This window comes from Microtus ochrogaster, assembly GCF_000317375.1.
Source record: "Microtus ochrogaster isolate Prairie Vole_2 chromosome 14 unlocalized genomic scaffold, MicOch1.0 chr14_random_1, whole genome shotgun sequence".
Lineage (NCBI taxonomy): Eukaryota > Metazoa > Chordata > Mammalia > Rodentia > Cricetidae > Microtus > Microtus ochrogaster.
Window position 1 is genome coordinate 19,986,011 of NW_004949096.1, and position 26,353 is coordinate 20,012,363.

The 26,353-nt window shown below is 42.3% G+C and overlaps 1 protein-coding gene across 2 annotated transcripts; it reads right to left on the reverse strand.

Moving 5' to 3' along the window:
- Nucleotides 1-2,730: 2,730 nt before the first annotated feature.
- On the reverse strand, nt 2,731-25,118 carry Mtch2 (mitochondrial carrier 2). Of its 2 annotated transcripts, none has more exons than XM_005364195.3 (13): nt 24,927-25,118; nt 22,721-22,805; nt 22,464-22,570; nt 18,585-18,611; nt 18,340-18,402; nt 17,246-17,303; nt 16,584-16,635; nt 15,568-15,627; nt 12,874-12,967; nt 11,281-11,328; nt 7,373-7,440; nt 4,762-4,837; nt 2,731-2,941 (listed from the first exon to the last, which is right to left on the reverse strand). In XM_005364195.3, the coding sequence occupies exons 1-13, from the start codon at nt 25,011-25,013 to the stop codon at nt 2,855-2,857; spliced, it is 912 nt and encodes a 303-aa protein (XP_005364252.1). In that variant the 5' UTR covers nt 25,014-25,118; the 3' UTR covers nt 2,731-2,854. The 2 variants fall into 2 exon arrangements, with proteins under 2 accessions (XP_005364252.1, XP_026643616.1); XM_026787815.1 differs by having other exon boundaries at nt 24,949-25,063.
- Nucleotides 25,119-26,353: the final 1,235 nt, after the last annotated feature.

Genomic DNA, 26,353 nt, shown 5'->3' on the forward strand with positions numbered 1-26,353 from the left:
ATGTGTGGAGGACAGAAGATAGTTTGCCTCAAACCAAGAGATCCACTTGACTCTGCTTCCAAAACACTGGGATTAAAAGCGTGTACTACATCTGGCCCATTTCTTTCTTAATGATGTATTTTATTTTTAGTTTTAGTTTTTTGAGACAGGGTTTCTCTGTAGTTTTCAAGCCTGTCTTGGAACTAGCTCTTGTAGACCAGGCTGGCCTTGAACTCAAGAGATCTGCCTGCCTCTGCCTCCTGAGTGCTGGGATTAAAGGTGTGTGCCACCACTGCCCATCTACTGATGTATTTTAAATTATGTGTATGTGTACATGAGTGCAGGTGTTCACAGTGGATCTACAGATAGTTGTGAGTCACCCAGTGAGTGCTGCAAAGTGAACTGAGGTCCCCTGCAATAGTGAACCTTAACTGCTCAGGTCTCTCCAGTCTACTCCAGCTCGTTTTTCTAGAAAGCCCAATGAACTGTGAGCAGTGTTTCATACTTGAAATCTCAGCAAATGGGAGACTAAGGACAGACTACATAGCAAGAATGTCAGCTAAACTAGGTCATTTTTGAACCAGCTGTGGCCCCTGACTGTGATTCCAGACCTGGGGGACTGAGATGGAAAGAGCAAAAGACAACCTAAGGAGCTACAGAGCTTGTTTTAGAACAGAGTCCTCCAGGCCTCTGAAACAGTCTTTCCAGGCTGTTTTCTTTTCAGAGATGGTGTGAGAATCCAGGAACACTATTCTGCCATAGTCTTTTGAGCATTGGCATTTCAGGCACAAGGAATCATTACTGTTTTATTTTAGGCAGGGTCTATGTAACCCAGGCCACCCTCAAGTTCATGATGTGCTTTGCGTCAATGTTCCAAATTATCAGAATTGTAGGTGCAAGTAACCATGCACTGCTAAACTTCAGAATTTTGTTAAAGTTTTAATAGATTTTATGACAGACCAAAGGGATTATTCCCTAGCAGAACCCACAGCTGAATTAAGCTGTGTGATGACCGAACTATTTGTTTTTTGACACGGTCTCACTATGGAACCTTGGTTGTCTTTCAGCTTACCTATGTAGATCTGACTGCCTCTGCCTTCCAAGTGCTTGGGCTAAAATCCTGTGCTACCATGCCCAGCTCGTATTTGTTTTTTGAGATAGTATTTTGATGTAGTTTGGTTTAGCCTCACACTTGCTATGTAATGGAGGGTGATTTGTGAACTCCTGAACCTCTTCCTGCCTGTGCTCCCCAGGTTTTCAGGTTTGTATTACTGCCCCCATTTTTATGATCACACAGATAGAAACCAGGCACTTGTTTCCTGTCAGATAATTGCTCACCACAAAGTCACTCCTCAACCTATAGAGCCTATATAGGAGACTCATTTTCGCTGAGCAATCTTAGAACATGTTGAATTCAGGTCAAAATGCACAGGTAAGACCAAAGTCCTACTGCCCCCTGGTGGTGGACTGACCTTCAACAGTCAGACAGGTTCTCAGAATACAGGGTATGTCCACAGAAGCCACAGGATAAACAGTGCATTTTCCTACATCATCTTTACTTGACGGTTTTTTGGGAGAAAAGAGTAGGTAATGCAAAACACTTTTTATATTAGAATAGATGCATATAATATTGAATAGAATATAAAATTTACATTACTTTTGAGACAAAGCACTTTTGACAAAGACAGTTCAAGCTAAGCTACTCATGAGCTTCAGGAGTATCACTAAACCCTGAGTGGGAGAAGACCCTGCATGCTCATGCTACCGAACATCATGGCCTTGGCCACATTGATAGAAGTCTAAAAGCAGCAAATTCAGTGCTTATTCATTTGGCAAAGTACCAGTGAATTATTTAACAAGCAACAGTTTAGGCTTTCTCTTCTTAGGAGCATTTAATCTGCTGTTAAAAGGCCTGAGTAAATAGAAGCTTTATGCTTGTGTTGAAAAATCTTCCTTCGAAAGTGATTTTCCTGCAGCAAGTGTTTTTAACATGCCCAGCCGAGGGTATGAAGGTATGACATGCGAGCTGGGCAACAGCCTAGGAATCACGTGGTCCAGATCACCAGATAAGGGTTACAAATGCACTTTTCAAGGGTGTCATCAGAAATGAAAACCACACTAGTCACGTTAGGAGCAGAAGGGACTGTAGTGAAGACAAACCTTAGGACCTTAGGGGTTGGTAGGTTCTGAGCACTTGGGGGCTATAGTGTTGCATTTGCTTCTTGTGTTACAGGAAATCAAGAGCTTCTGTAGAGTGAAAGGCCATCCCATTTCCTTCCCAAAGCTTGCTCAAACCTGTTTAACTGGTGCTGACAATGTTCTCTTCCAGAGTGAAGGTGTGAAGACTTCCGCAGCAACCTGCTACAGTAACTCAGCAGCACTGAGATTAGATAGGTCAACTGCCCAGAAGCCGGGTGGGAGGTGGACTGGGGGCTTCTGCTGACTTTCTAGCATCTATGCACTCAGGGGAACTCATAAACTCCCACATGGTATGTGTGACTTCTTAATTTTCTCAACTTTTATAGAATCATTTCTTTCTTACCGGAATTCTATTCTTCGTTTGACAAAGCCCTAACCTGAGACTTAAATCCACAGGACAACCTGCATGTTTCTTTAGAAATATACTTCTATTTTTTGTTTAAAACACAAATTTGAAGGAAAAAAAAGTCCCATTTCAAATAACTAATAGGGAACACCAGTGGTAAATGATACTGTGCTAGGAAAAAGAACAAAAAAGGCAGACACCAATCACCTCCATTTTCCCAAGATTAAATGATTATTAAAAAAGTGCGCCACATTGTATAGAAATCAACATTCTCTCCCATAATTCTGTGCATTGGGACTATAGAAATGTCACTGTCCCTGCTCCACATCTTCAAATTAACATCCTCAGGTCACAACAGTAAGTCTTCCCAAAGGGGACCTTCCGGAAAAACAAACTGTTTCCTCGGCTTATATTTCCCTGGAAAAGAAACAGAAATAAAGTCTAGCATGAAGACAAAATCACTCATACTGGGACACATTTCTAGATGTGACTGAAATGACTAACAGACAGAATTTGGACCTGTCAGTAAGGCCAAGTGACTGTGTTACAGAACTTTCAATAAGTTGTTGTTGTTTTTTGAGACAGGGTTTCACCATGTAGCTCTGGTTGTCTTAGAACTCACTATGTAAACTAGGCTGGCCTCGAACTCAGAGATCTGCCTCCCAAATACTGGGATTGCATGCAACACCACTGCCCAGAATATTAAGTTTCTCTTAGCACCAACTTTTTTTTTTTTTTTTGATTTTCGAGACAGGGTTTCTCCGTAGTTTTTGGTTCTTGTCCTGGAACTAGATCTTGTAGACCAGGCTGGCCTTGAACTCACAAAGATCCGTCTACCTCTGCCTCCTGCAGGGATTAAAGGCGTGCCTGGCAGCACCAACTTTTTCATATGTAAAACAGCAGCATAGAGAACAGCGTCAATCTTCACAGGGCTAGTTTGAAAATGTTATGGGAAGTGCTTGGTATGCTATCTGATACATTGTAGATGACTAATACAGTTTTGATGTTTTCCTAAGCACATACAGTTTCAGGACAGCCAGCACTGTTACACAGAAAAAAACCCTACCTCAAAAAAGCAAAACAAAACAACAAACAAACAAACAAAACCCCAAAGACCCCAGTAGGATCTGGTCTGGAGAAGAGCTGGGAGTGTAGCTCAGTGGTGTTTCCCACATGATTAAGACTTCGGATTCAATAACCAACACCACAAAAAGAAAATGAACAACAGTTATGAGAATATAGTATATTGGCAGAGCTCTTCTTGCCTATTATTTGGAAGGCTCTGGGTTGATCCCCAGCACACCAGAAAGTGAAAACAACAAAATAATAAAGATAAACAAATGAAAACAAGAAAGGAAAAAACTTAGAAGAAAACCACAACAGTCGTGTAAATTTATACTGAAACTATCCAAGGATTCTAGCTTGGATTCAGTTGGCATGAACGGTGAGCAAAAGTAACCATAGCAACAACTGGACCTTTTCATTCAGAGTCCAGTCTGGGGGAGTCCAAGTTCTGTGAACAAAGCCATTCTCATCCATACCCTGGGATCTCAAGTAATGAAGCAAAAAGCTTCTTCATACCCTTCTCTGCAATTCTAAAAAGTGCAGGCCACGCAGAACCATCTGTAAACTGATGGCCCTTTTAAGTGATTCCAATGCTAAAGCCAGTGGACAGCCCATCCATTATCTTAGTTCCTCATACAACTATGTCTAGAGGTATCAAAAATGTTTGGTCAGTGATATGACCCTCACCAATAACTATAAACTATAGCATTGACAATGTCATCTACTAAAAAAACAGGAAGCAAGCAACTAGTTCTGTCAGTATCACTCTGACAAAATTTTGTCTAATAAATAAGTAATGTCTTATTTTCAGTCTTCATATCTAAATGTGGGGAAAGAAGTATATAAGATGTTCTGAGTAGTTACAGAAAAGCAAGTTTGCTGGGCTTCTGTTTAGTCTGTGTGAGGTCCTGGGTTCAATCCCCAGCTCCAACAATAAAGGTAAGTTGGAAATCAGGCTATTGTGACTTTCATTCAATCGCTCAGATGGCTTATGGTCGACATGTAGGAGTTTGTACTTCTTTACTGCAATGTTGTGTTTAGGTACCACACTTATGCTCGAGGGACACACACAACACTGTAAAGTTACTGATTAGCAGTTAAAGAATGAGTTAATATCAGAATTCAAGACACATCATTTAAGAGACAAAAAACAAAATGAGAGATAAAAATACCGCTTTTTGTAGCATGCACCAACAATCTATCCAAGAAGTATATATTGGGGAGTAAGGAGGAGATCCACCAGCAAGCCTGAAATTGAAAACATTAGTTACTTACAAACATTTTCAAGGGACTTTTTGGCAAAAATCTCCATCATAGGTTCCCTGAGATAGTTTTAATAAGAAGAATTACACCAGAGGAAAAGACCACCCATCATAAAGCAGGTTTTAAGTCAACAAACAGAAACTTGTATATACTATATATGTTTAGTATATATTCTTGTATTCTATTATTATTCTCCCTCACCCCTTCTTTTTCCTTCTGAGTCAGGGTTTCTGTGTTGCCCTGGCTGTTCTGGAACTTACTCTGTAGGCCAGGCTGGCCTTGAACTCAGAGATGCCTGCCAAGTGCTAGGTTTAAAGGCGTGCACCACCACCTAGAGCTCCCTTACTCCTCTCATTTCCCTTCCATCTCTATCAATACCCCTCATCCCTACTGAACTCTTTCTCAGAATCGTGACTTGGTTTTATTTTGTGATACATTTAGATTTTCCAAGACTGGATAAATGAACAACCACATGACTGATCATCAGGGAAAATGAGCTTTCTTAAATGAGCTTTCTTCATAAAAAAATCAAGCTATGATAGCAGATATAAACACTGCTGACCACACTCTCCTATCAGAATATAATCCAACCACTTCCTAACTAGCTAAAAAAAAAAAAAAAAAAAAAAAAAAAAAAATTATGTCTATGTCATTTTGCCTACATGAATGTCTTTGCACCATGTGTTTGTGTGGTGTCTGAGGCCAGAAGAGGATCCCAGAACCCATGGATCTGGAGTTACAGGGTCTGACTGATATGGCCTCAAACTCGCAGATCTACTTACTCTGCCTCCTGAATGTTAGGATTAAAGATGCTCACTGCCAGGACCAGCTATAACTCATTTTAAAGCATGTGCTAAGCTAAAACATGGAGATTGCTCTAAAAATCAGAAAACAAATTCGATAGTCAAATTTGGCTAAAAATTCCATGGAGCTATTTCAATTTTTGTTTGAAAGCAATAACATGTCTAAATGACACATTAAGTCAGATATTATATCAGAATGGTTTTAGGTTTCCTTTTTCAAGATTTTATTTATGAATAGGTGAGCATGTTTGTGCTCATTTGTATATGGGTGCCCACAGAGATGAGGACAGGATGTTAGATTCCCTGGAGCTCGAGTTCTAGGAAAAGGTGAGTCACCAGACATGGGTGCTGAGAACTGAGCTCTGGTCCTCTGGAAGAGTAGTATGTGCTCTTAACTGCTAAGCCATCTTTCTAGCCTGTTTTGTTTTCCTGACACAGGATCTCATGGCCTTAAACTTGCTATGCATCTAAGCTTAGCTTTGAATACCTGATCTTGCCTTCACCTCCCAAGTACTAGGATTATGGCACATGCTACCATAGCTAAGGAACAGAGTTCTGAGTTAATTCTAGAAGTAAAATATTTGCCAATGTGGTGGAGTCACTTGACATCTGGAACTGGAAATCAATGGTGTTCTCTAACATACCCCAGTGCGAGACTTGTGGAGACAAGCAACTCCCTGGGGCTTACTGCCCAGCCAATCTAGATGAATCTGAGAGTTCTAAGCCAACCAATGAGAGAACCTATCTAAAAAACAAGGTACCAGCCTGGTCTACCAAGGGAGTTCCAGGACAAAAAAAAAAAAAAAAAAAAAAAAAAAAAACAAGGTAGATGGCACCTGCAGAATGATATTTGAGGTTAATCTCTGAACTCCACAAGTACATACATGTACCCTACACAACAAATGCACACAATGTAATCAATGCATATCATGTATGCACACACATACACACTTCAGAATTTTTGTTTTTTGAAACAGGGTTTCTCTGTAGCTTTGGTTCCTGTCCTAGAACTTGCTCTTGTAGACCAGGCTGGCCTCAAACACACAGAGATCCACCTGCCTCTGCCTCCTGAGTGCTGGGATTAAAGGTGTGCACTACCACCACCCGGCCATACTTTACACAAATCCCTACAGACAGGCATACATACACATAATTAGTAATAAAATCTTAGGGGGTAGAGAGATAGCTCATCAGTTAAGAGCATTTGCTGCTCTTGCAGAGGGTGCAGCTTCAATTCCCAGCACCCATATGGTGGCTTACAACCATCTATAATCCCAGTCATATGGGGTCGGTGGGCAAATTACCAAACTAAGAAATGCAAAGTAGGGGACTGGGTCTGCAACTAACTGGTGGAGTATATATGCCTAGCACACGTGAGGCCTTGGTTTCCGTCCTCCATCATTGCAAAAATAAAGACACAATCATGACTGAGGAGAAGGCTCAGAGGGTAAAACACTGGTTGTGCAAGTCCTAGAATTAGGTTTGGATATGCCACACCCACTCAACAGATAAGATTGCATAGTGTACAACCCCTATAATCCACACTCAGTAGGCAGGGGCAGATGATCCCGTGGCAGGTTGTCTAACTAGACCAGCTCAACTGAGCTCTGGGTTCAGCGAGACACCCTATTTTGTAAATAGAATGAACCGTCATCGAACCAAACACATCAACTTCTGGCTTCCACATGCACCAGCCAAAAACCCAAAAAGTACTTACCCACAGTTGTTGACAGCCATAAGATTAGATACAAGCACAAAGGGGTATGTCAACATACTGGCAAAGAACTGTAAGACAGCAAGAAAACAGCTGAGTTACCAAACCATTCTCAATCTTCATTGCTCCCCTCTCTCCTTGAAGGTCTAGTGGTAGTACTGCTCAAATATTCCAACAGTAGTACTGAGCTCACAGAGCCCTGGAATGCTTTTACATAGTTTTTTGAGCCCAGAGGCACCTTTTTTTTTTTCCCACAATGTACTTATATATCCAAAATTTATCAAAAGGCCAAGACAATCTTCTTATTCTATGATTGAGGTCTCATTCAAATGAAAATAAACTGCTTACTTAGGAGAAAAAGTTGTGCCTTTTTTTTTGGGGGGGGGGGAGAAGGTTCCGAGAAAGGTTTCGCCCTAGCTGTCCTGGAACTAGCTCTTGTAGACCAGGTTGGCCTTGACCTCACAGAGATCTGCCAGGGCATCTGCCTCCCGAGTGCTGGGATAAAAGGCATGTGCCACCACAGCCCGGCTGAGAAAAAGTTTTAAACTAATACAAATAAACTATTTCAAAGTACCCCTGAAAAGATGAGCACCTGATGGAGGAAGGCCATTGGCTAATAAAGAAACTGCCTTGGCCCATTTGATAGGCCAGCCTTGAGGTGGGTGGAGTAAACAGAACAGAATGCTGGGAAGAAGAGGAAGTGAGCTGAGATGCCATTTCCTCTCCTCTCTGGGGCAGACCCGATGAAGCTCCAACCCAGGATGGACGTAGGCTAGAATCCTTCTTGGTAAGCTACTGCTCGTGGCACTATACACATTAATAGAAATGGGCCAAGCAGTGTTTAAAAAAATACAATTTGTGTATTGTTATTTTGGGTAAAGCTAGCCAGTGGCTGGGAGCTGGGTAGCAGGATCGCAGCCCGCAGCTCCTTCAACAGAATGGTGCCCACATGAATAACTACATCCACAAAAAGCCTGAGAAAGCTTGGGAAAGAATAGAGTAAAGCATGTTTTCTTGGTAGCAGCAATTTCTTGGGTCTGCTCTGCTTGCTAGAGGCAAGCAAGCGCTCTCATCTAAGAGAGGCTTCCTGACTCAGCTTTAGCTGCAAACCTTGCAGCTCTTTTAAGAGGTCCTGCCACGAAACACTTAAATGGTGTTGATAAAAGCTGACTGAATGCTTGCTTGTTTTCAGCCATAGCAGGAAAAAAGTTGTGCCGTTTAAAAATGCCAGCTTTCTGGGCTGTACTGCCAGGGCAAACTCTGACTCAGGCAGGCAGTCTGGCTGAGTGTGGTCTGTGAGCAGAATGCTGCAGCTCGCTTGCTGGCAAGGACCTTGAAACTCCATAGAGTTGTGGCAATAAAAATGGCTCCAGCGGTACCTCCGCCATGAGGCTGGAAAGCTAAGGAATGGGCTGGATCCAGCCGTCAAAGCCACGGCTTTAGTCCTACTGATATTGCTCGGTAAATTAAAGACTCATGTGGTCACAAAAAGAGAGATATTCAGTAAAAGAAAGATTCAAAGTTAAAGAAAACGTTTAAATGATTTATAGTGTGTTAAAAATAAATGCAGGCTAAAAGTAAAAAACAAAAAAAAAGGAAGAAAGAGAGTAGTTGGGGTTGGTAGTACACACCTTTAATCCCAACACTTGGGAAGCAGAGGGAGATTGACCTCTGTGACTTCAAGGTGTGGTAGCACACCAATGCCTGGGAGGCAGAGATGTCTGGATCTCTGAGAGTTCAAGGACAGCCTGGCTTACAGAGTTATTCCAGGACAAAGATACACAGAAAACCTGTCTCAAAAAATAAAAAGTAAAAGTAAAATAAAAGAAATAGAGGTTAAAGTCGCACAAAGATGGAAAATACACAGAGAATCTTGATACTGTATGCTATTATGCTCTCTTTGAATTGTTTGAATACTGAGGAAGGAGCAACAGCTGCTAAAATATATTTGTTTATAAATGCTGTTGAACTAATCCAACATAAATATTTTGAAAATACCTTGACTTCAGAATTTGGATCTAAGGATATACTTTGGAAAAGAGATTCTTCTTTTGTTTTCACAGAGGATGAAACCCCGTGGATTGCTTCTATCCCAATATGGTATGATGGACCACGCCCTCCTGAAAGGTTGCTGTGAACACCCTCAAAAAATCACTTCACTCAATTGACGACTGAGATGAACCTAGCATACAGGTTATACCATAAAAGACCTGATTAACAGCGGCCCCATACAGCAGGAAGCAGTTTGGAGAGAAATAACTGCGCCCATATTCCCAAATATTGTTTATAAATGTTCTTTTACATTTAAAGGGGGATATGATATAGATATGAATAGTTTGCATTGGTATGGATTTTAAGGTCAATTTTGTTATATGTATATGTATTTCTGCTCTTGTATAAGGTATTGTGATTGTGTAGTTCATTTAAAAATGTAATGTACATAGGTTGTTAATGGATAATCATTAATAATAGTCAAGCCTGTAGTCATGTTAGATTTTCTAGATGTACATAGATATATTTCAGATAGGCATTCTTCATATCTTTGAAAGACTACAGAATATGGCATTTAATGTTTTAATAACTTAGGGCTTTTCATGACAATGAGACACTCTGCTTCTGGCAGCACCAGTCTACTTCAAAAGGAAGATGGGCATCGAAGAGGCTCCTTATGGAGTTTGATAGCCATTTGGGCAAGAAACTGCTCTTGCCTGGACTATTGCATAAACTGGACACAGAGAACCCGCAGAGAGAGGACTGCTGAACTTGCCTAAAGGTGAGATGATCTTTTGGGGTTCCTGATTCATGAAAGAGTCTGCGAGACATTCTGCAGGACACGGCAGATAGTGACTGAACTGCCTTTCAAATTTTCTGCTTCATGGAAATGTCTGCTGGAAACTATGGGGCCTGTAGGCTGAAGATGGATGCCCCAACGGTACAGAGGAACCTGGGTGACTGTCCAGGCAGCGAGATGTCTCTGTGATTTCTAGTTTTGTAAGTTGCTTACTTCTCATTTACTTAGGTAAAATTATATCCTTCTGGAGTCTTTGATGGAGTTGAAGAATAGGTAGATAGTTATAGTTGTTTTCCTTTGTTATGATAAAAAAAAGTAGATGTAAATATTGTAACTGTAATTCTTGCTTTATAACTGTTTTGTTATATGTAATTTTGTTATGTTAAAGTTAAAGCCTTCCTTTTTTTGTTTAAACAGAAAAAGGGGAAATGATGGAGGAAGGTCACTGGCTAATAAAGAAACTGCCTTGGCCCATTTGATAGGCCAGCCTAGGGGTGGGCCAAGCAGTGTTTAAAAGAATACAATTTGTGTGTTGTTATTTCGGGTAAAGCTAGCCAGTGGCTGGGAGCTGGGTGGCAGTAACACAGCCCGTAGCTCCTTCAACAAGCACCCTCTCAAAAGACAATGGGAACTACTTCAGAAGTCCCATTTTCAGCTGTGTGATGAGTGTCAGCTACCTAACTGTGTGGGATGGCTCAGTTATAGTCAAAGTTGCCAACACGGATGGACCTGAGCTCAGTCCTCAGAACTGGCACCCACAAGTCTCCCTCCCTACCTCCCTCCTTTCCTCCACATGCATGCTTTGGCACATGTGCAGTTCCCATATCCCAAATCAATGTACGGCAGAGCGTTCAGTTCTCTAAGTGAGATGTGAAGGGCACAATGTGCAACTGCCCCACTCCCCCATGAAAGCTAAGCAATACCAAACACATGGGGCAAGTAAAAGCTGCCGTGAGAGGGCAACTGTAGTCTCCACCACCTCCAACACAGGAACCATGTGACGGACATTTCCAGGGAGGTGGCTGGCAGCTTTAAAACACTTGTCATACAGGCCAGACTTAAACAACCACCACCACCAAACAAACTGTTCCTAGAAAATTCAGAGGATTAAGAAACTCACTCCTGTGACAGCTTGGGAATAACTTTTCATTTCATTCATGGTAGAGACCTAAAATAGGAAAAGAGCTTTTATTAGAATGACTCACACACAGAGCTGATAGTAAGTTAAAACTCACAAGAGTATGACAGTGTGAAAATGAAGTTTAATAAAAACAAAGTATCTATGATGAATATAAAAAAGTGGCAGTCAGGGGCTGGAGAGATGGCTCAGCAGTTAAGGGCACTGACTGCTCTTTTAGAGTTCAATTCTCAGCAACCACATGGTGGTTTGCAACCATCCATAATGAGAATTGGTGCCCTCTTCTGGCCTGCAGGCATACACGCAGGCACAACACTGAATATAATAATTAACTTCTTTTTTTTGTTTTTTATGATGGGATTTTTCTAATAGCCCTAGCTGTCCTGGAACTAGCTCTTGTAGATCAGGCTGGCCTTGAGCTCATGGACATCTGCCTGCCTCTGCCTCCAGCCAATGCTGGGCATGGTGGTGCATGCCTTGTACGTAGCATTTGAGAGGTACATATAAGTGGATCTCAAGGCCAGTCTTGTCTATATTAGTTCAGGCAAGTCAGAGTCAGATCCCATCTTAACAAAAAACTGGCAGTCAAGATGATTGACATAGGGAGACCCTTTCAAAAGATTTCCAGGGGTGGAGAGATGGCTCAGTGGTTAAGAGTACTGGCAACTCTTCCAGAGGTCCCAAGTTCAACTCCCAGTAAGCACATGGCGGTTCACAGCCATCTATAATGGGATCTGCTACTCTCTTCCGGCATGCAGGAGTATATGTAAATAGGGCACAATATACATAAAATAAATATTTTTTTTTGAGACAAGGTTTTTCTGTCTATCTTTGGCTGTCACTCTGTAGACCAGGCTGGCCTCGAACTCACAGAAATTCACCTGCCTCCCAAGTGCTGGGATTAAAGGTGTCCATCACTGCCCAGCTAAAATAAATATATCTTAAAATACTAAAATAAATAAATAAACAAACAAACAAACAGTCAGGCAGTAGTGGCACAGGCCGTTAGTCTCAGTATTTGGGAGGCAGAAACAGGCAGATCTCTGTGAGTTCAAAGCCAGCCTGGTCTACAGAGTTAGTTCCAGGACAGCCAAAAAAATCTTGTCTTGGAATTTTTTTTCCCCCAAATTGATCATTCTCATCAATAACTACTGGCAAATTCCTATCACACTAGGATGATGTGGGAAGAAATGTACCAGCCTCAATATCTGGAAGATAATTCAAACCCTCAAAACCTCTGAGACAGATTTCTAGGAGCTCCTTCAATACCCCAGAAGATGTGGTAAACCCCCAAACACAACAAACAGCTATTCTCCTTATATTATATGCTCTAAAAGTAGGTATCATAAAAACAAAAACAAAAAGTCTCAAAGTTGTAACAATATCAGGGCTAGATCCATGGGTACCCTCTATAGGAAATAGCATGGCAGTCTTTATAAACTCAAATGATCTTTTTTACTATGTAATGTTCTGTTTGGCACATACCAAACTGCCATCTTACTCACAGCTACAATGACTGCCAGGTGAATACAAAAAAAGCCCTCACCAGCATATCTTACCAAGATTATAACCTACCCCACTGTCCAGTGCATAGGTATTGATGAGATAAGCCAGTGAGTTACAGAGCCACAAGGAAATGACGTCACCTATGAGGCGAGGAATTAGACCCCTACATGAAGACATAGTAAGCAGAAAAAACTATGATCAGTAAAATAGATATCTACTTAGTATAAACACATCTTGAAAGCTAAGACATTTAAAAACATTCTAGGGGACTGAACAGCAAACCCCAGAACGTAGCCCTCATTCCAAGTTCAGTCTGGTTAACAGCTGTACTAATGCTGACCTGTAATGGCTTTTGTTCCCACTTTTAGAATACAGGTCAGCTATAACCCTTTATGAATTACAGCCAACAGCACGCTTTACTATTAGTAACCATAACAGGAAGAGCCAAAGACTTGCAAGGTGCTTTGCAGAGGAGATTTATAACACTGTTTTACTAAACTATTTGATACTCAAATTTGGCAGGGCAAAAGATGAAGGGGGAAAAAACAACAACAATAACAAACAAATAAACAAACAGTGAGAATGATCCAAACAGAGAGAAATATCAAAAGCATGTTTCCAGAGGCTAGGGATATTGCTCAGTTGATAAGAGAGCTTGAAGAACGAGACCCTAAGTTTGATTCCCCAGTATTATACAAACTGGGGGTAATAGCCCATGCATGTATCTCCAGCACTCAGTAGAAAGAGGCAGGAGGAGAGAAGTTCAAGGTAATCCTTTCCTTTACATAAAGTTTTAGGCCAGACTGGAGCACATGAAACCATATCTTAAAAAAAAAAAAATTCAAGAATTTAAGGCATCCATTTGCTGCATGGCAGTGTTTTTAAGTGATAGAACTGGCATTCAAACTCAGTGCTTCCATCTGCAAGGTAATATTCCCAGTGTCACTCAAATTAGGTCAATCAAACACAGGAAACACAAGTTTTTCATGTAGGCTGGCCTCAAACTTGCTATGTATACAAGGATAACCTTGAACTTCTGATCCTCTTATCCCTTCCTCTTGAATGCCAGGATTATAGGCATGTATAGTCCAGTATGCCCAGTTTTATATGTGCTGGAGACTGAACCTAAAGCTTTTCATATGCTAGGCAAGTATACTACAAACTCAGGTACATTGCAGGCTCCTCAACGCTTTTAAAATGAAACTGGTGCTGGCTGGAGAGGTGGCTCAGTGGTTCAGCGCACTTACTGCTCTTGTCTGCTGTGTAATAATCCTTCTGTACACTGTGAAAATGTGCTGCTCTCATTGCTAATGAAACACTGATTGGCCAATAGCTAGGCAGGATTTTAGAGGCAGAGAGAATACTGGGAAGGGCGGAGTCAGGAGTCACCAGAGAAACATAGGGAAGAAACAGGAGGTACAAGATGCAAGAGAGGTAACATCATGTGGCAGAACGTAATTAATAGAAATGGGTTCATTTAAGTTATAAGAGTTAGTAATAAGTTAGCATTTATAATCAAGTGTCCCTGTTGGTTATGTGGGAACTGATAAGTTGGAAAGAAAAGTCTGCCCACACTCGCCTAAGACCCTGGTTTAGTTCCCAACACCTACACGATGGCTTACAACGGCCTCCACCTCCAGTTCAAAGGATCTATCTGATTCTCTCTTCTGACACAGACCCACTTGTGCTTGTGTGTACACTCACACATACAAATAACATTTTAAAATGAGACTAACGATAAACTGTCTTTTCTATTTGTCAGAATACTCAAAAATTAAAAAAATACTCAAAAAATGGAATAAATTTAGGGTCTGGTGAGTTGTCTCACCCAGAGGAGCCCAGGTTTGACCCCTAGCAGCTCCATGGAGACTCACAACAACCATGTGTGACGTGAGACCAGAGGCTCTGACACCATATTCTGGTTTCCTCACATGGTGGCCTCTGTACATACATGTAACCAAAACATCCATACATACAAAATAACAATCAAACAAAAGAAAAGAAAAAGAAATCTGGGGCTCAGCTCAGTGGTAGAGCATGTGCAAAAAACCCGTATTTGAGTTTTAGCATCAACTAATTATGGAGACGCTGAAACGTAAGAGGACCATTTCACTGCCCACGGTCAGTTTCTGTTAGTCAAGCACAACAGTTTAAACTTTCCAAAGTCAAGCCTTGCAAATGCTTATTCTAGAGTAATAAAAATACATGCTATGACTTTTCCATCTTTCAAAAATTAGTATTCCCCTTTTAATAACTGCATTATAAAGGAACTTATCATAAAAACAAACAAGTTTGACACAGTGCTTAACACCTTTAAAGTTAGTACTTGGAAAGCAGAGGCAGGTAGATCTCTGTGAGCTTGAGATACTATCTCAAAAACAAAACAAAACTAAACAAGCAAGGCCTGGTGCAAGTAAGGGCTTTTGTCACCCTGGCTGACATCCCAAGTTGAACTCCTGGTTCTCTCAAGCTGTCCTCTGACTTCCACACAGGCACCACAGGTATAGGCAGAGGAGGACCAGGACTTCAAAGTCACCCTCATTCAGTCTGAGGTCAGACTGGGCTATAAGAGACCTTGTTTAAAAAAAAAATCCTTATTTCAAGCATATAAAATATAAGTCAGTAGAGGTCTGTAAAGAGCCTAACATAAACCCCAAGAGAACATTTTTTTCCCTCAAAATTAAAGACTCATTGCCCTTATTTTCAAGAAAGCTTTTCTACTAACACAAAAATGCTTAACAGGAAAAACCAACATTTACTCACGCAAAAAATCCTACAATGCCTTCTTCCCGGTAGATGGTTAGTATGGAGTCACACAGCCCGCTAGGTAACGATAAAAGGGAAAGGACACAGAGATTTGAGTTTTGAGAAGGGAATTTCAACCCCCACCCCCAGCAGGGTTTCACTGAGCCCAAGGAAGCCTAAATTTATTATGTTGAGGCTGACCCTGAACTCCTACCTGCACTTTCCGAAGTGACCTGAGATCACAGGTATAACCCATAACACCTGGCTAATAATTACTTTTGACAAAGTCAACTTCGTAACTCCCTTTCATCAAAAATTTCTAGCACTGGTTCACTCTTGTAAAGTAGTTAAATTCTATTAGAAAATAAAGCTACTGGGACTGGAGAGATGACTCAGTTGTTAAGAGCACTGGGCGCTCTTCCAGTGGATCTGGCTCAATTCCCAGCATCTACATGGTAGCTCACAACCTTCTGTCTAACTCAAGTCTCAGAGGATCTGGTGTTCTCTTCTGGCCTCTGTGGGCACCGGACATGCATGTGGTGCACAGACATACAAGAAGGCAAAGCACCCATACACATTGAACAAAAAAAAGTGAGGCAATTAACTATGAAGGAAGGGATAGCTGGATGATGGTGGCACACGCCTTTAATCCCAGCACTTTGGAGGCAGAGAGAGGTGGATCTCTATGAGTCTGAGGCCAGCCTGGTCTACAGAGCGAGTTCCGGGATAGCCAATGCTACAGAGAAAAACCCTGTTTTAAAAAACCAAAGCAAACCAAAAAGACTGTGAAAGATATAGTGTATGCAGTTCAGAATACATTTAGGTGCTCAGGGCTTAAGAGCATTTGCTGCTCTTGCAGGACCCAGGTTCAGGTCCCAGCGGAAATGGGGGCTCAAACCATCTCTAACTCCAGTTCCAGAAGATCCGACACTTCTGGCCTTAACAGGCACTGAACCTACTGCACGCGACACACATACAAACAAGCAGGCAAACACACATATAAAAAAGAAGAAAAACAAACCCCAAACACTTACCAGTACTTGGACTCTCTGCCAATGAACTGTACCATAGTTCTCAGAGTGATCACTATAGAACAGAGACAAGACTGTTTTAAGAACTGTGTTGAGTTAGGGAGGCTGCTTAGCCAGTAAAGACGGCTGCTGACAAGCCCCTCAACCCGTGTTTGATCCTCAGAAACCAAGTTATAGAAGGACAAAATGGATTCCCAATTGTCCTCTGACCTCCACATAAATGCCTGCCCCTCCTCTGCCAAAATAAATGCAAAACAAATTCTTTTTTTTTAAAACATTTATTTATTATGCATACAATATTCTGTCTGTATGTCTGCAGGCCAGAAGAGGGCACCAAACCCCATTACAGATGATTGTGAGCCACCATGTGGTTGCTGGGAATTGAACTCAGGACCTTTGGAAGAGCAGGCAATGCTCTTAACCTCTGAGCCATCTCTCCAGCCCAAAACAAATTCTTGAATTAAAGAAAAACCCACCAACTATGTTGAGATTATTTTGGTAACCCTAAAAGTTTTTTTCATCTAAAGACACTTCACTATCTAGAAGAAGACAGCAAAACAGGTGAACAAAAATATGAAGGCAGAGCCTTGCAGTCAATGCCCACACCAAGATAAAGAAATATGTAGAATAATGAGATTATTTTATGCCATCAACTGCAAACATACCGTGGAAGGGATGTGTAATGAGGGTAGCAGCAGAACGAGCAATCATCTCTCGAGTTGTCTAGAAACAATCAAAACACACTTCTGAAATCTAAATAAATGATATTCATATTCCAGTAAGGAATGTATGTGGACACTTAGTATAGGGCAAAGGACTAGGTGCCAAAGCTTTCCTGTTTTGGAATCAGGAAGTAAGCTCCAATGGGATTAACCTAATATTTTATCATTTCGTTATACCTTTCATGAATTTCAACTTTCTGTTGTAGTAACTTTCTGAAATCTCCCCGAAAAAGAGACTTATTTTCCCCAACCCCATAGAGAAGAGAGAGGGTTACCTGTTTGAATAAACTTACCAGAGTTGGATTCATTCACTCATTTGGCAATAGTGGGAATTAGACCCAGGGCCTCACACATACTATGTAAGTAAGTGCTCTACCAACAAGCTATATCCCTGGCCCTCTTAATACTTATTTTATACAATATGTCTCACTAAGTTGTTTGGGCTGGCCTTGATTTTACTCTGTAGACCAAGCAGGCCTTAGAGTTTTGCTCCTCCTGGCTTCAACCTCCCAAAATACTGGGACTACAGGCCTGAGCCATCAGGTCTGGCTTTCAAAGCTGGGCATGGTGGTGTATTCCTGCAATCCCATATGGGGGAGAAGCTGAGGCAGAAGAATTGTGAGTTTAAGGTCACCCTGGGCTAGAAAGTTGATTTTTAAAATAAATAACAAAATAGAATTTGGGGCTGGAGAGACAGCTCAGTGGTAAAGAATACTGGTTGTTGTTTCAGATTTGGCTCCCAGCACCCACATGGCAGCTCCCAACCTTCTGCAACACCAGTTCCAAAAACTATCCCATTGGCCTCTGCAGGTACCAGGCATGCATACAAGCAAGCAAAATACCCTCCCCCAATAAAAGAACAAATGTAAAAACTGCCTCAGTCTTAACTACAGAGGAAGCTACACCTGTTCCCAACAGCAGGCCATGTTCTTCTTTTGGGTTATTAGACAGGAAAGCTCAATTTAAACTGGGAACAGACCTGGAAACGCAGAAGTCATGATCCTGGTTCAACAACAAGGGGTAAATTTATTTCTTACCTCTTTGATAACTTGGTCAAAGGAGGACGAGCATTCCTTTTGTACATTTCCAGGTCCTAACTCCTGGAAATAAAAAAGACAGAAATCTTGATGATTTTAAATAGAAATCTTCAAACCCATGGCTACCCCATAAGCCACCAGCTACTGAGATGAAAGGAAAAAGTCCTGGTTTTTCTCCTATAAAGAGTCAGACAACAGGAATGTGCTGGAGACAGGGGCTCAAATAGAGAACAGCACCAACGTACCTCGGGTTTCTCGCACTCCTGGTAATGCTATAGAAAAAATAGAAACAAGTAATAATTAGAGTTATTAATGTATCCTGTTAGAAAGCAATGACAGAAAATGAAAAGCACTGATTTTCTTCTTTAGTCTTCCCAATTTCTACCTCACATTAATCGACTGGAAATAACTATCTCTAAGGTGGCATTACTGCAAAGTTGAACATATCAAACATCTGAAGCAAACGCTTCTAAAAACTTTTTTCCCCCTTGACATCATAGGCCAGCGCCTATCATATGCCTGGTTTGAAAATGTTTTTTCTTCTCTCTCTCTTTTTTTTTTTTGGTTTTTTGAGACAGGGTTTCTCTGTAGCTTTGGAGTGCCCAGTTCGCTCTCTCTCATTTTTTTTTTTTTGAAAAGATTTATTTATTATAGGCCGGGCTGTACAACACAGACTCCTGACAGCCACTGATACTGACTACCCTAGGGAACAGAGTAGGCAACAATGCCAATAGATGAAGCTGCACAAGATTCTTGGAAGATGCCTGCAAGAATGGGCAGAAGGACCAGGAAGACAAGGGTATGGGCTTTTCAGTTGTAGAACATTTGATCAGACTGCGAACCCCAAGATTTTGTTATTTATTGGAAAAACCTGTTTTTAGCTGTGGTGTGGCTCAACTTTAGCACATACCTTTAATCCAAGAGCTTTCTGATTGAATATTGTAAACAAGATTAAATAAAGCAAACCAACCATACATAGATCAAGAGGCAGAGCAAACTACCAGTTGACAGGAAGTGAAAAAGAAAAAACAGAGAGTAACAAGGAGTCAGGATGGTGGACAGAGAGGCATAGGAGGTAGAAGGGAGGGACACTGAGTTTGAGGAGAGGTTTGAGATGGCTGAGGAGGAAGGTCAGCTGGGTGCTTTCCCTGCCTCTCTGAGCAACCAGGCTTTTACCCACACATCTGGCTCCCAAGTCTCTATTGGTAAAACTGAGCGATTGAGATTTTGTTAAAAACACTTTCCCCCTACAGACTGGGAACATGTCCTTTTGAAAACATCCTGCAAGCAGGGCGGTGGTGGCGCACGCCTTTACTCCCAGTACTCGGGAGGCAGAAGCAGGCGGATCTCTGGGAGTTCGAGGCTAGCCTGGTCTGCAAGAACTAGTTCTGGGACAGGCACCAAAGCTACAGAGAAATCCTGTCTTGAAAAACAAAAAAAAAAAAAAAACAAAAAAAAAAAAGAAGAAAACATCCTGCAGTTCACGGCTTCCTTTCTGTCCTCAGCTCTGTAAGGTTTTATGCACATCTGGGTGCATAGATTTCTCCCAGGCCAAATGCTACCTATATGTGTCCAGGGGACCTCGGGCATAGCTCAGCACCTTCAAACTAGGTTCCCTAGAATGTCACATCAGTGGCTGCCTTCTGTGTACAATATAACACCCAGCCCTTGAAAGAATGCAGGGCACAAAGGGCTAAAATGCTAACTGTTGTCCTGGTAGAGGCCTATCCAGGAAGGCCTACTGCATGCTGAAGTCTGGTACAAATTATAACAGTGGTCAGACTTAGAAATCAAGGATAGCTCACTTGGGCTGCTCATTCAAGTTTGTAAAATGTCTGGAAACATCCCTAACCCTAAGAGTACCTTTCACAATGCTGACAGTAACAGCTTCTACAGCCCCTTCAGCCTCTGGTGCTCTAGGAGGTGCCCAATACTCTACTACAAACCACTACACATAAGCCAGGCTACCCAGCTGCTATAGCATTTCACCATTTTGATTGCTTGGAAGTAACCAACCCTGAATCAAATGGGACCAGAACGTGGCAGAAGCTACAGGAGACCCTGACCAGCCTCACAGTATGTTTCAGACCACTTTCCTTGCCATGGCCACCCTCCATCTAAACCAGCTGGCACCAGAACCCTCAGAGACTCAGCACATGGCATGGCCACGTGTGATGTGAGGAATCTTGAGATGTATGGGCTTAGACCCCACTCCACTGCAGCACAGGGCCATGGGACTGAGCTTCCAAAAACATTTACTACAGGCATCGATCAGGTTTTTGTTTGTTTGTAACTTTTAAAAATGCAAGCAATGAGGCCAGGTGTGGTGGTGCACACCTTTAACCCCAGCACTAGGGAGGCCAGCCTGGTCTACAAAGGGAGTTCCAGGACAATCAGGTGTGGTGGCGCACACCTTTAACCCCAGCACGAGGGAGGCCAGCCTGGTCTACAAAGGGAGTTCCAGGACAATCAGGGCTGTTATAGAGAAACCCCCGACTTGAAAAACCAAAAAACCAAAATAAAAATAAAACAAAAACAAACAAAACCCATGAGGCTAGGTGTGGTGGTACACACCTTTAATCCCAGCACTAAGGAGACAAAGACAGAGGGATTTCTGGGAATTCAAGGTCAGCCTGGTTTACATAGCAAAACCCTGTCTCAAAGTAAATAAAAAAGTCATACAATGAAGAAAAAGGTTTTTTAATATGTAATGTAACACATATACAAGGTTAGGGAGACATCTCTGTAGGTAAAATCTTTGCTGCATAAACGTAAGAACCTGAGTTAGGCTCCCAAGAACCCATGTAAACCATGTAAAGTTTCCCTTCATCTGTAATCTTTGTGTTCCTACAGAAAGGTGGGAGGCCGAAACAGAACCCCAAGACCCTATGGGCTAGCCTGGTGTTCAAACAAGATGGAACGTGAGGACTCACACTAGAGGGTGTTCTTTGACCTTTGCATGTGTACAGAGACTCATTTGCTCAAATATGTGCACACACACTGAGAAACATGCATACACATCACACACAGACAAAACTAAACCCAACAACAACACAAACTCTGAAATACACAGAAGAGTGAACAAAAGCAGAAATATACAACCAGTGAGACAAGCATCCAAATAGCCATGAACCACACTGCCACCATCCCTGACCTTGTGTGTAGATTCTTTTTCTGGTAAATTCCCCTTTTCCAGGTGCTGGAGATTAAAACCAGAGCCTTGGACAGGCTATGTCAGCACCTACTACCAATCTGCATCTCAGCTGTTACGTTCATTTTTCTTTTTTAAACTTTTTTTTCAAATTATCCGTGTTTGTCTACCACACATACATACAAAAAATCGGAAGAAAACTTGCCAAAGTCAGTTTTTGCCTTCCATCATGTGATCTCTGGGAATCAGATTCAAGTCATCATGACATACATCTTCAACTGCTGAGCCACCTCAACTGTGCTTTTCTTTTTGAGACAATGTCTTATGCAATCCAGGCTGGCCTATAACTCAGGATGTAACTGAGGCTGACTTTGAACTCCCTGATTCTTCTTCCCCCACCTCCTAAATGCTAGGGTTACAACACAATCCACTATGCCTAGCAGCAGCTCTTGCTTCTTTACTTTTCAGTATTTTGAATAGGAAATGTGTCACTGAGATAATACTAGCAATGTAAAAGGTAACTCCAGGAAAAAAAGTGTGTTTTACTCAGATTTCTTCCCTTACAATAACTAAGTAAGTAATAATAATAAAAAGTCAAACTGTCTAGGGAAACAGAAGTACTTTCTATTCAGAACCGGTTTTAAAGGAAGAAGGTCACATATATCAAAGTCAATGACTTTAATTGCACAAATTTCCTTTGTTTCATGGGGGAAGAGTGGGCATTTCAAGAACATGTTTTCAAAGCAGACACATGGGCAACCACTCAGAAGGCAGAATCAAATTCAAGGCCAGCTGAGGCTACTAAGCAAGTTCTGAGGCCAGTCTATGCTTCACAGAGAAATCCTGTCTTCATTCAATCAGTTAACCAATTAATCAATTAAGAGAAAAAAATGTCAGTTTATCTTTGAAATCAGTGGAATAAATTGTGCACAAAAGGCAACTAAAAGGTATGAGAACATTGACTTCCTCTTACCTGTAAGACTTTACCGTGGACCACAGTTCCAAGGACTCCCGAACACAGTCTTGGAGTTAAGCCTCTGAACAACCCACGCCTCCCATCGATGCTTGCAATGTGCTGAGCTAAGAACAAAAGTCAGAGCTTTAGGTTCTAGTCCAAAAACATAGCTACAAGAAATCTCAAGGCAGCAGCCCTTCTGCGTAGTTTCCTTCAGTCACTCCAGCCCATCTGTCTTCAATGTCATCCATCCCAAATAAATCAAAGGCACCTACCATAACAAAAGAGACCAGGAAGCTGACATACTTGTCGCCCAAAAATATTTCGTCCTATTGTTGGAGGAAGAGGCTCATATCCCACCTTTAAAAACAAAGGAATATATCAACACTAAGCAAATCCCCAGGAATACTTTGGCTGCAAGGTCTTAAAAAAAGAAACTCAGGCTCAAATTCTTTTGTTTGGTGCTGAAAGTGAACTCCATGTCCATCCTTATGCCCCATGTCTCTACCAGCAAACTACCTTTAGCTCCATAGTTTTTACAAATAAAAAAATGCAGTTTATATTTCTTAAGGCTTCGTTGAAGTACCGCCCTTATTACTCTTTTGTTCTGTTGTATAGATTAGGACTGGGTTCAATAAACTCCAAGTTGCCCTTTGAGTTGAAATCTACAGAGTAAACCATGAACCTAAGATAGATTATCAAACTGAAAATAGAACAAGGAAACCATTGTGTCAGGAAAGTCTAGTTTATCGATAAGGCTAACAAATACTTTTACAATTTTTTTCTTCCTTTTTGATTTTTGGAGACAGAGTTTCTCCATGTAGCCCTGGCTGTCCTGGAACTAGCTCTGTAGACCAGGATGGTCTTGAACTCAGAGATCCACCTGTCTTTGTCTCCCAAGGGCTGGGATTAAAGGAGTGCGTCACCACCACCCAGCTTTACATTTTTTATATTTGAATAAAATAAGAAAATATCCACTGAGCCAGCATCAATTGCCTGCCTCTATGGTTAACTAGACAACAAAGGCAAATGCATACAGTTGGGTAATTCACTTACGAAAATAATTGCATGCTAGGTCCATGTTAAATATACAGTCTCATTAGCAATACACAGAAAGTCATAAAAATTAATGATTGTCATTTTATTTACACAATAAATTCTGGACTTGTAGTGCCAAACGGATACTTGAGAAAAAAATCCAGTAGCAGAGTTTGGACTCTATTGTTGCAGTTCCTTCATCTGTTGCTAATACTCCCCCTCTGAGCTCACTGAAAAGCTACCCTGTGAATTTTAAAACAGTATTTGGGAATTTCACTAACCCCCTGAGATACTTGGCAACACACAGATATTGTGAAATCAGACTTTAAGATAGCAAATTGTTGAGGTAAGAGCACTAAATGTCACTAGAAAACACTGCCCTTTTGAGAACTACTTTAGAGTTTGTACTGCAAAATGCAGTGTAGCCCAAATGTGCCTCTGCTTTAGACAAAGACGGTTCAACTTCTACACTAAAAACTGAACATCCATCAATCAACTTGGCAATAGTTTGTATGAGTAACAATTGAAAAAATGAGGTCCATTCTGCATGTTTTTTCAGAACGGTAAATAGTGAGGACAAAGATTCTAAGGCCTGTTTCCTTCGGTAACACAAGGCATGGGGTGAGTATGTCAATTCTCAGTAAATGCTTAGAAAACGGCCTGCTCAACACGGGTAAAGTTAGAACAGCAACTGAAAATACGGTCAACAGCTAAAAGTAGGTTTCTTTATCCATGAATATAAAATATCACGTAATAACCAGCAGATCAGAAAGTAAGCTAAAGGGAGGCATTTGATATTACGTTTAAACTCACTAAACAGAACTGATTGCCAGCTCTGACCAACGTGATTTTCATTGTCATGAACCACACCGGCGGCTGTGAAAGTGCTCAATGGATCCTTAGGAAATCTGACTTCATTATTACTTCTCAATGAGATCCTTGTGTATATCCGGGTATCTGGTGTTAAAATCTCTGAACGGAACGGAACAGAAGTAGAAACAGCAGAACAGAAAGAAAAAGCGAATAGAAACAACACGATGTTGGCTTTCCTAGAATTTCACGTTTGTCCTGAGATGAGTAGCTCCCGTCTCGAGTTTGAGAAGGAGTGGAGGAGGCGAGGTGAATGTCAGTTTCAGAGGGGCGAAAGGGAAAGGCTGGGTAAGCCCTCGGTGGCGATTGACCTGATCAACCTCAGAGAAGGAAAACAAAGTTGAGAAGAGCCAAGGCAAGGAAGGGCAGGGTGGCAGTTGGCTGCGGAGCGGGAGCGGGCCCGCCCGGAGCGAGCCTCGGGGTGTTTCCCACAGGGGCCGCGAGGCCGTGGAAGTTGTCCCTGACGGGTGGAAAGGGCAGCAGCGCCTCGCCGGAGGGGCAAGGCCTGGGACGCCGAGGGCGGCGGCGACCCGACAGGACGCTGACCGGGAAGGGAAGGGCGACGACTCATACCTGGATGAGCACTTTCACGTACATGAGCGGCTGGGACAGGATGGTGAGACCGGAGCCCAGGAGCACCTGACTGGCCGCGTCCGCCATGATGGCACCCGCGGACGGACGGACGGACAGACCGAGTCACCAAGCGGCACAGCCGGTTCTAGATCACGTGTCGGAGGCGCCGGCTTCACTGGCCCGCCCGCGGCGCGCCGCCCGCTCAGGCCCCGCCCACGATCCCGCCCAAAGAAACGGCAGGAGCTCGCGAGGGGGCGCCCGGGGCGGGGCGCGCATGCGTGCCCGAGTGGGCTCCGCGCGCCTCTAGGACAGGCCATTTCCTATGCGCTTGCGCAGGCCGGAGTGTCCGGAAGGAGCTAAGGGGGGGTGGTGGTGTGTGTGTGTGGGGGGGGTGGAGGTGATGACCCTGACGGCCAAGGCAAGGTCATGAGGAAACACCTCGTCGGCTCTCAAGCTTGGTCGACGTAAAGTTCAGTGGGTGTTTTCCATTAGAGTTGTCCTGTCTCAATGGGCAACAGATACCATCCCTGTCTGGCCTAACAGTGAGTTCTGCGGATTCCTGTTTTTGCATTTATCACTAGCTCTGTGGTAGAGCACTTCCCAGCATTTCACAGAGTTCCTAGGCTCAGTCCTCAATACTGGAAAAAACAAAGCAACAACAACAACATGTGCTCCCCAAGGGTCAGATGTGGTGTCGCAGGCCCTTAATTCAGTATTTGGAAGGCAGAGGCAGATGGACGTGTGCGTTCAAGGCTAACCCAGTCTACAGAGTGAATTCCGGGTAAGCCGGGGTTACATGGTGAGACAATGTCATATTTTTTTGTTTTCTCTGACTACTCTAAATTCACTTTACCCGCGTTTCCTACCTGTTGCCTTATGGCACCTGTCACTGGGGAATTGTCTTTGCCTGTTGACAGTGTCGAACTCTGATTTAGGAACCCAGATGGCCTTTGTTCAGAATTTTATTTCCAGAGCCTGGCACATACCAGTATTTACGGTACTCAATATTTATTACCAGATGAACAAATATTTCAGTGCCCATCATGCTATCCAAGCTATTAGAAATAAAATGGGGAAAAGGTGTTGCTGCTCCCTGCACCTTTGCCCGTGTTGGACAACACCTCTTCCAGGCCGTGTGTAATGCAGAGAATGAGGAGCCAAGAAAACTGCGTGTGGAATCTGGCTTTTCTTTTGCATCCATGTGTTATTTATCTTTCTTTTTATCTAAATCCATGGACAACACAACTAATTTACCTTCTCAGACTTACAAACATTAAGTGAAACTGTCTATGGAGTTTTTTGAAAACTTGGTTGAAGTTAGTACAGCTCTCTATTCACACAAAACCAGTTGATATTAGAAGGCAGTTTGTAGGTCAGTCACATGGGCTTTGAAGTTCGAAGGGCCTGGTTCACAGTCTACCTCTGCC